General features: G+C 45.4%; 1 protein-coding gene across 1 annotated transcript; it reads left to right on the top strand.

The window, feature by feature from the left end:
• Positions 1–1,483: 1,483 nt before the first annotated feature.
• LOC307102780 (serine/threonine-protein kinase MARK2-like) lies at positions 1,484–2,941 on the top strand (the record flags this gene model as incomplete). Its single annotated transcript, XM_079776446.1, has 1 exon — positions 1,484–2,941. The coding sequence occupies one exon, from the start codon at positions 1,484–1,486 to the stop codon at positions 2,939–2,941; it is 1,458 nt and encodes a 485-aa protein (XP_079632572.1).
• Positions 2,942–10,865: the final 7,924 nt, after the last annotated feature.

Raw genomic sequence — 10,865 nt, forward strand, 5'->3', positions numbered from 1 at the left:
ATTTCTTACAGATATTTTTTATGAATCACTTTAATTAAATAAGTATTTGGAAATATTTCATTTTGTTCCCCCAAACTTTTCTATGTATTAAATACTTGCTTTGTTGCCACTCACTGTGCTAGACTCAGGGAACACTACAGTCATGCTTCTCCCTTCATGGGAAGGACTGACAGTTGCGGGGGCCTGATGCGGCGGGGGCCAAACATGGCGGGGATCTCCCTTTTCTGCGTCCCGCGCAGAAAGAGAGATGAATGAACGGGTTCTAAGTGGAGGCGGCCAGGGATTGAGAAATATTAGAAATAAAGAGAGGAGAGATATTTTTGAAAGCTGGGGCTGGGTGGATCTTTCTGTGCCTGGCTGAGGCCACAGAACAGATCCAGACTGCAAAGCTGAGGCTTTATTTATAATCAGGGACAAACAAGGCAATTAACAATGTTCTTGTAAGTTTCACTTGTTTTGGCAGCACTTGCTGCCCCTCCCACAACCCACTAGCTACCCAGGAAAGATCTAGGGATCAGTTACAGGATCAGGCTTAATTATGCTGGGAGGGGTCTGCCCTCCAAACAGAACTTGTTTGTGATCCTGCCACAGGTCAGTCCGAGGCTTAACCCTATAACTGCTTCCTACAGACAGTAAACAAGAATCAGCCACACTGTGGTCAGTGCTATGGAGATGACAAACCTGATCAGCTGGGTGAGGCAGGTAGGAATGGATGGATCAGGGGCATCTTCTCTAAGCAAATGATATCTGAACTGAGGCCTGGAGCATGAGACTAAGTCAGACTTTTCCTTTGCATGTTTGTACGCTTGCATCTTACAGATTTTCATTTCTAATAAAGTAAATATCAATATTTAATATCCCACATAAATAAAAAGCTCTTTGGGCGTTGTCTTTTTGTTTTTCCCAGAGTATGAGTATTGAGACCAAAAACTTAGAAAACCTCTATGGTTTATCCCCAGCTGTGATTGGTCCATTTCTTGCTCTGACCTCATAAGGAGCCATTGTGATGGAACTGCAAACCACACCCCAGCCGCGATTGGTCCATTTCTTGCTCTGACCTCATAAAGAGCTATTGTGATGGAACTGCAAACCACACCCAGCTGTGATTGATCCATTTCTTGATATGACCTCATAAGGCACCATTGTAATGGAATTGCAAACCACTCCTATATAAGACCCTGACCAGGCAGAGGTTTTTGTCCGTTATAGCCCAGGAAGCTGATTTGTGGTGACCTGTGGACTTGGACTCCTTAGCTAGTTTTGGCCTTTTGTTTCATTTTTTTATTTTTTTTATTTATTTTATTTTTGTTTTTCATTTTTTATATTTATTTTGTTTTTAATTTTTTATTTTAATTTTACCTTTTTTCATTTTTTATATTTATTTTGTTATTTTTGTTTTAGTTTTATTTTTTCATTTATTTTATTTTATTTTTCTTTTTGTTTTTGTTTTTCTTTTTTTTTATTTTGTTATTTTGAAGGTGCCATGTTTAATGCCTTTGCAGCCCACTCTGCCAACAAGGAGCGCTTTATTGGCGATTACCTCCTCCTGGACACCATCGGCAAAGGATGCTTTGCCAAGGTGCGGTTGGCCCAGCATTTGCTGACCAGGGCACAGGTGGTTGTAAAAGCCATTAGACGGCAGGGCATCTCTAGATTTTTTCAAGAGGTTCGTTGTTTTAAGAAATTAAATCACCCAAATATCACGAAGTTATTTGAGGTGATTGCCACCCAGGACAAGTTTTTTCTTGTTATGGAGCATGTGAGCGGAGGGGACTTGCTTGAGTACTTGGAGAAGTATGGCCAAATGAATGAGGGAGAAGCCCGCGCCGTGTTCCGGCAGGTAGTATCCGCGGTCCAGTACTGCCACCAGAGGGGCATCATCCACAGGGACCTGAAGCCAGAGAACATTCTCGTAGACAGTGATATGACCATTAAATTAGCAGACTTTGGCTTCAGTAGGGAAGTGAGCAATGATAAACAGAGCACCTTCTGTGGCACCATCCGCTATTCGGCCCCAGAGATCTTGCAGCGTCAGACCTATGATGGCCGCAAAACTGACGTATGGAGCCTGGGGGTGGTCTTGTACAGGATGCTGACAGGGGTGGTGCCGTTCGCGGGGGACAACTTTGTGAACGTGAAGAGGCAGATAATAAGTGGACATTACCATGTACCACACTTTATGTCAAGGGAGGTTCAAAAACTTTTAAGAAAATTACTCACTGTCAACCCTAACCGAAGACCGACCCTGGAAGATGTAATGAAGGACCCCTGGCTCAACAAGGGCCAGGAGGAGACGCTGAGGCCATACAGCGAGCTGCCCTGGGGTGACTTGGACCCCCAGGTAACAGAAATGATGCAGAGCCTCGGCTTTAAGCAGGACGACATCCAGGAGTCAGTAACACAAAGAAAATTTGACAGGGTGATGGGCACATACCTGATCCTCAGATTGATGAAAACCAAGATGCCTGGCCGCACCATCAGGGTAAGGCCCTATCCCTCCCCTGACACTAGTAGCACGTCCTCAAGCCAAGAGGTTGGTCAGCCATTTGATGAGAAGACCAAAGAGCCTTCTGTTCCCCCAAATTGCCTGAGGTTGAGGGTAACCACTCCCCCACCTAACCTGGAAACCATGACCACCACTCCCCCAGAGCACAGCACAGACACCCCCAGCGCAGACCTCCAGCTTGGCTCTGCGGGCTCCCCCTACACCCAGAGCAGCGGCAGCACCAGCAGCGGTGGTGGAGCCCCAGAGGGAGCCGCCCATGAAAGCTGCCGTCAAGCTGGGCAACCTGAGCGTGGCACCCCAACCTCTCCCTCTGGCCACATCCAGGCCCGGCAGGGGATGGCTAGGAGGGCCTTCCAGTTTTTCTTAAGATGCACATGCTGTGGGCCATCTCCCAAGAAGAAACATCTCAAAAGAACAAAAGTCAAACCAGTGTGATTTTTAACATTGGGGACGGTTAAGGCAGGGCCACAGTCAACTTAAAGGTGCGGAGCTCCAGGAAGGCCGGCCAGTGGTATGGGCGATGAACCAGAGGTTGGAGGCAAACAGCTGGAGGTGAGAGCGGGGCCAGAAGTACACACTGTGTGTGCAGGGTGAGAGGAGTTGGTCCAGTGGACAATGGAGGTGTGTAAACTGCCGGGGCTTTCTCTTCACAGGATCCACATCAGGAGGATATCCAGCAGCGCCTTGGTCTTCTTCTGATCTTATCCACGATGCCTGCGGAGCTTGTAGGACTGCCTGGAGCCCCCAGAGGTCAAGAGGAGAGGCTGCCCTCGCTGTGGGTTCATCCCTCAACCCCCACCTGACTGAGACCAGACACTGGACTTTTTCCTGGGTCCCTTCCCTCCCCTGCTCCTTTGCTCCCATGTTGGTGAGCTGCTTATTACAGTATTTGGTTCTCTCAAGTTTTATAATAAACTTGATGTTCCAGAAAGGTGTATTGGGTACTTTGTTTTTTTTCCTCTGCACAGAACTGGGGCTGTGCATCCTGCAGTTGGGGAAGCATGTAGTGATGTAGTACTTGGACTTTATAAGGGGAACTCCAACAGGAACAAGTGTGGTTCCGGAAAAGGCCAGCTCCCAGCATGCAGGACGGGTTCCAGGCACCAAGACATCAGTGGGCAAAGCAGGCAGAGGTCTCCATTGTCATGCAGCTGATGGCCTGGGTGTCTGTGACCTCAGCAGGAGTCACCTCTCCTGGCCTCTTGGCTTTGCTCACTTCCCTCTGTGCTGGAGTCATTCTCAGGTGGGTTTTCCCTGTATATAAGTCAGACTTTTACATTACTGGGGGAACCGTGCTCCAGGCAGAGGGGACAGCAAAGCTCAAGAAAAGAGCTCAAGTGGGAAAGAACTTGGCATTTTTCAAGATGGCCAAAGCGTAGTGAGCTGGTGTCAGAACAGCAGGAGTTGTGGCTGCAGACGAAGGGCAGAGCGTGGGCCCTGGGAGGAGTGTGCAGTTTATCCTGAAAACAGTGATCAACCCATGAAGGGTTTTAAGCAAGGAAGTGATCTGGTCCAATTTATGATTCAAAAGTAGTAACTTGTGGAGAATATTCTTCCTCTGCAAACATTAAAAATATTTTTATTGATTTTAGAGTGGAAGGGAGAGAGAAAGAGAGATTGAAACATCAATGATGATAATCATTGATTGGCTGCCTCCTGCATGCCCCTAGACACTTCAATCTGCAGGCCAACACTCTATCCACTAAGCCAAACCGGCTAGCGCTCTGCACACATTGTTATCTGTCTCTACATATTTAAAGATACACCAAGTAGGGCATCTTTTGCTATAACCACTGAAGAAATAAGAGCCAGAAACTGTATGTGTTTGCCCCACTTTAATCCTTACCACACCAGTTCCCTGCACACCTAGAAACGCAAATGAATCCATTGTTGTAAAAAGACCTACCTGCTTCTCTAGAACTGATTGTTGTCTGACATCACTGATGAACTGATCTGCTTGCCCCTTTCCCTGAGGAACCTGTTGTTCCTCTGATTCATCTGCCCTCCTTCCCTGTGATCCCAGCAGCACATGGCATGGACCTCTGTGGGACTCTCATCACTTTGTTGCCATTAAGTGGTTCCCTTCCCCTCCTTGCCCTGACCTTCCATTCCTGAGTCCTTGGGGGCTGGGAACTACCTCACTCACCTTTATATTTCCAGTTATTGTTAGAGCCAGGTCCAGAGTAGGTGCTCTGAAAGTGGTGGACAGGTGAACGATCCACCTGGTCACTACAGAGTGGATTGTCCCAAAACAGGACACACTGGAGTATAAAAGGGAATGTGATTCATGACTGTGGAGACAACAGTATAAAGTTGGACTGGGATTTTATAGGGATACTAGAAGCCCAGTGCATGAAATTCATGCACGGGTAGGGTCCCTAGGCCTGGCGCTGCCCACTCATTGGCCACGCCCCCCACCGCTGCTGCTGGTCGTCTCCCTCTGTGGGGCGACCAGCAGGGCAATTGGGGTTGGGGGGTGAGTAGACGTTGGCACCCGCCTTGGCTGGCCTGGGGCCTGCGGGCTGGTAGCTCCTGCATTGGGCATCTGCCCCCTGCTGGTCAGTGCACGTCATAGTTCTGCCATTTGTTTGATTTGCATATTAGGCTTTTATTATATAGGATACCATCTTGATTTAACAAATAAATTTATGTTACCAACTAGATTATTACTTCTTTAAGATAGTCACTTAAAAGTAGAATGTGAACCAGAGGGTGGAAACATTTTTAAAATCTTTTGATACATATCAGCAAATTCTTTTACAGAAAAATTATGCCAGTTAAGACACATACCATCAATGTATAGATATTGTCATTTTTAAAAGAATAATGTGATTGCTGAAAAACTCACTGCTTAAATTTTTAGTTTGTTAACTGCTAGTGAGGCTAAACATTTTCACAGGTTATTAACTCATTCTCTATGAGAATTTTCTGTCTGCTTCCTCTGTCTCTGTCTCTGTTGCATACCAGTGTGTTTTCTTTGCCCATATACACTTTTATGTATTTAGAGTATTACTTTTATCTCTCATGTTTGTGGTATTTTCTTTCCACATTTTGCCGACTTTTCTTGTCTCTGGGTTTAATCCATTTATTGGTTGGTCCAAAAGGAGCAAGCAGTTTCTATCAACTCATATTTGCTCCTGACTTAACCTTTTCTTTCCTGATCACTTTCCTCTCAAACAACATGGGAGCCTTTTTCTGCTCTGAGCTACTCTTTAAATCAGTGCTTCAGTTTAACATCCCCTCAATAGTTAGATAGAGGCACCCATGTGCCTGTATTTCCCCAGCACCTCCCCTTGCTATTCCGGAGAGCAGACTATAGTTATCTGTTCTGCCAAACACCAGAGACACACTGTCTCCTTTGGAGGGTCATCTCTAGGTCATTCTCATGAAAGAGGAGGTTAAGTTGAAGTGAATGTGACAGCCAGGGAGCTCGATCTCAAAATGAGATGTGTGTCCCTGAGGTCAACTCACCAGGGTGCCTCCAAGTGTCCAGAGAAGCAAAAAAGTCTCTTCAAGGACAGAGATGGAGGCGGCAGCAAGGGTCCTTCACAATGAGTGCCCCCTCCCCTGCAGCCTGTGAACTCTGCCTCTCCAGAGGCAATGTCTGAAGGGGTCATGACCCATCCTTTCACCAGGAAAGACACAGACTTTTCCAGTTCCCAGAAGAATGTGGGGCTGGGGTATGAGTCTCCTCCAAGTTCATTGCCCTGTCCCCTCTATCTTCAGCCCTTGAGACTTGGTGGGGGTTGAGGGGGTCTGACTAACAGATTTGAGTCATTTGACCTTCTGAAAATGCTAATGGGAAAGAGAAGGACCCCAGGAAGCATCAAAATGCTGACATGATTAGGGATGTGTTTGAACCCGTGCAGAGCAATGTGGCATATTTATCAGGCAATTTCCCACTCATGCTGGGTCTCCTTGAAGATGCAACAAGCATGTGGGCTCCCGGGTATCATGAGTCTTGTGTTTAATGGCAAGATTTTTTTAAGTCTATGTTTCTTTTGTTCTTCCACCTGCTACTACAGGTTATACAAACAGGCACAAATCTACTTTTCCTTTGGAGGTTGTTTCTATAAGAAGGAATGACAACAGGTCAAGAAAGGCAATACTTGATTTTTCTTTCTTTTAGCTTCTCTTTTACATACTCTTTTCATTCCCTGGCTTTACTCATTCCTTGCACAAACCTCTTCCCCATAGCTCACAGAATCATATAGCATCATAGAATTGAGAACGGTAAAGGGCCTTGGAAATCATAGGATCCAACTGCCTCATTTGACAGTTAAGGAAACTGAAACCCAGTTAGGTGAAATGTGTTGCCTGGACCACACTTCTGGAGAGTGGCAGGTCCCCCACCAGAATACCCAGGCCTCCAGGTTACCTACAGACCATCACAACTCCCCTGACCACTGCTCTGCTGTTTTCCCTCAGCACTTAAATTCTGTGTGGCTCAGATGTCACTATAGCACACATGATGTATTGGAGTCTTCTGGCTATTTCATAAATATGAGCAAAATCAAACTTGTCTTAGTCCCCAGATATCCTTCCGCCCTGCACCCTCAGGTTCCTAGCTGTGTTTCACTCCCAAAAATAATAAGTGATCTTCAAACTTCTGTACACCGGTCTTATCTTCCAACTTAGACTGTAAGAAATTGAAAGACAAGTGGAACCCAGTCTTTTCATGTACTTGGCATAGAACACAATCACAAGTTGTGCATATTTCCGAAAGAATCTAGAATACTTTCCCCTCTTAATCCTCCATTTCCAGCAAACAATATGTATCTGCATATATGTTTACATAATGAAGGCAGAATAGAATTTCTAAAATCTTGGAGCTCTGTAGTAAGAAAGACCAGAATATAATTTTTAGTTTTGTCACTTTCTTACTGAGTGACCTTAGATAAATTACTTTATCTATTATATCTTTATTAACTCATTTACAATGAGATGATAATAGCAGCACCTACTTCACTAGGGTGTCATGAGAATTTATGGGAATTTATTTGCATGTACTATAAGACATCTGTATACACACATGACACATGCTTACACACATGCACACATATACACAGTATATAAAATACTTAAATACAGCCCTGAAGTCATTGCTCAGCAAAGGTTAATCATTATTGTACATACAAACTAAAAAATATTTACACTTATTGCTCATATGGCTAATTGGCACATTGAATAGAATAAAATCCATGGAGAACAAAGAGGAAATGGCCTTTATATCCCTTCGTACCACAGCCTTCAAACATTCCTCCAAATACCCTTTTCTCCCCTTGACAGCATTGCCCTTCAGGCAGGCAACCAGACCTCCATGAGGGTGTCCACTTGGAGCCACACCCTCTAGGCCCCAGAACTCCCACTAGGCTGACACCTCATTGCTCCTAATTCCCTTCTTCAGTGAGTTCTAGGACTTCACTTAAATATGCTGCATGTGAAGGGGTTGACGGTTAAAGGATGAGCCTGAGACTCTTAGCCCTGGAGGAAGATCCTGATAGCCCCTTGGCTGCTGTCCTGTGACGTGGAAATACTCAGAGTATATTGTCCTCAGCTTTGAGGTGATGGGCAAAAATCGAAGACAACAGGAAACAACCCATCTCATATCCTTTCACTTGTGTTTCTTCTAGGGACCAGCTTTTCTTCAGGGGTAGCGAACCTTTTATTCTGCCAAGGGCCATTTGGATATTTATAACATCATTTGCTTAATATAATTCACTTAATATAAATTTATGTTGCTATGAAAAAAAAGCTCCTAGATTTATTGAATTTTGAGCACCACCTGCAGTTGTCTTGACAGAGACAGACCAAATGATTTTAAGGGCCTTACTGTATATGGCCTATGGGCCAGACATTCCCCATTCCTACAAGATTAATGCAGCTCCTCCTGATTTCCTGTGAAAAATGGCAAGGGGAAATGTGGAGGCATTTAAGAGTTTTCCCCTTTAATACAGTCCCATCACTGTCTTACTTTTGCTGTCTGAGTAGTTTCTTGAAACCTAATTCTAACCCATTACATAGGCAGAAATCTCTGAACATCTGGCTGATCTGTTACTGTAGCCTCACTGATTTATGTAATAAGAAATGACTTCGCAACTTAAGGGTCCAAGCCTTCGATACAGTTTACTTGTGCCTGGAGTACCAGCACCTCCTAGGTACCATCTGAGCATCTCCCAAACTCAGAGCATCATTCATTCATTCATTCATTCAGCACATATTTGTTTACTGTGTCCTAGATTTGGAGGCTAAAACAGTGATTAAGATGGATAAAGTCCATGTTAGAGCTCAAAGAACTCCTAGTCTAGAGTCAAACAATAAACTAATAAATAAATCATTGTAAATAGTGACAAAGAAATAATCAAGAAGTTGCTACTACAGAAGATAATGTTCAGACCTACTTTATATGTGTTACAGGGGATGATATTTAAGCTGAGAGATAAAGGAGAAACGGAGCCAATGGAGAGCAGGGTGAGGGGATTCTGAGGCAGAGATTACAGCGTGGGTAAAAGCCTGCAGAAGAAAAGCACTTGGTTTGCTTGAGAAATTAAAGGACGACCCGTGTAGCTGGTGCATAGTAAGCGACAGTGGAAAGCTGTGAAGTAAGCCCAGTTGGGCAAATCCATGGTAATGAATTTGTATTTCTAAGTACAATGTTAAGCCAGGGCTTGGTTTGGAATAGGAGAATGCCCTATCCTACTTTGGGACATTGTAACAGGCTTAATGCTCCCCCAACTCCCCGAAAAAAACGTATTCCCATGCCTAACCCCCAGAACCTGTGAATGTGACCTTCCTGGGGAAAAAGGGTCTTTGCAGATGTAATCAAGTTAAAGATCTCAAGATTGGATCATCCTAAATTAACAGGTGGGCCCTAAATCCATGACAAGTCTCTTAGGAGCGACAGAAAAAAATGACACGGACAAAAAAGAGGAGAAAGCAAAGACAGAGATTGGAGTTATGAAACCACAAGCCAAGGAATGGCTAAAGCTATCAAAAACCCCAAAAGGCAAGGAAAGATTCTCCCCGGAGCTGTCAGAGGGAGCATGGCCCAGCCAACACTGAGGCTTCCGCTGAGCCCCCACAGAGTGCTGACCGACAGTTCAGATATTTGAGCGAGCAATTCCAAGTTTAACCAAGATGGTTAGAACTGAGAATTTTCCAAAGATCTCCTCAAAGGCCAACTGTAGCTCACGCAAAGTTTTCCAAACAGAGTTAAGAACTTCTAATCTATCATCTGCCTTGTGCCAAACTACTGGACAATTGTGAAATATGAACTCATTTTCTCTTGGAACACTGACAAGCCTATATAGTAAAAGGGTAATATGCAAATTGACCCTAATGGTGGAAGGACCAGAATGACTGCTCCATCAGTCACTATGAGGCCCACTGACCACCTCTTGGTCCCTTTCCCCACTGGCAGGCTCTGATCACCCGATGGCAAACAGGCAACTGGGGGTGGGTGGTGGGGGACGTGGGTAGTGCCAGGCCAAGGCCCCCACCCCACCAGTCACCCCCCCCACACACACACACAGAGGGCTACCAGTGGTGGGGGCAGGGCCGGCGAGCGAGCAGGAACGGCCCACCTCTCGGTCCCTTCCCCCGGGAGTCAGGCTCCAATCGCCCGATGGCAAACAGGGAACTCGGGGTGGAGGTGGGGGCAGGGCCAGCTGCGGGCAGCCGGGGAAGATGGCCCTGATCACAGGCCAGGCCTTAGGGACTGGACCCACGCACGAATGTCATGCACCGGGCCTCTAGTAATCAATAATACACTGTGTGTGTGTGTGTGTGTTATATCCATATGGGTGTGAGCATGTAAATGTGTGTGCATGCATGAGCATGTGTGGATATGTGTGTCTGAGTGTTGCATGTATGTGTGGTCTGATAGTTTTTGAAGGGATTAGATCAGCATTTTCATTAACTTTGCTCATTCAAGCAGACTCTTAACAGGGATGTGTCTTCGGTAGGCAGCAGGAGGTGAATGGACCAGGATGAAGGAGAAATGACATATGACTGAACAATAGCCAACAAGATGGGGGATTCATTGAACATTAGTCTCTTCAGTATGGCAACTCTTTCAATAAATTACCATATCTACCATGTCATGCTCTCCCTACTGTTCTGTTTTTTAAATTGCATTCTTCGTTCCCTCCTCTTCAAGCAATTTTCAGCTAGATGGTTAGACTAAAATCTGAGATGAAAAGAATCCAAGCAAATGAGCCCAGACCAGTCCACAAAGGCGGGGGTAGGGGAGGGAGCAGAGAGACGGGGGCTGCGCAGGGGTGATGCTATAGAAAGAGGTTTTGTCTCCAACCTTGTTGCAGAGACTCCCCATACTGTTCTGCCGTCTTCACAAAGATGG

Source organism: Cnephaeus nilssonii, assembly GCF_951640355.1.
Source record: "Cnephaeus nilssonii genome assembly, chromosome: 7".
Classification (NCBI taxonomy): domain Eukaryota; kingdom Metazoa; phylum Chordata; class Mammalia; order Chiroptera; family Vespertilionidae; genus Cnephaeus; species Cnephaeus nilssonii.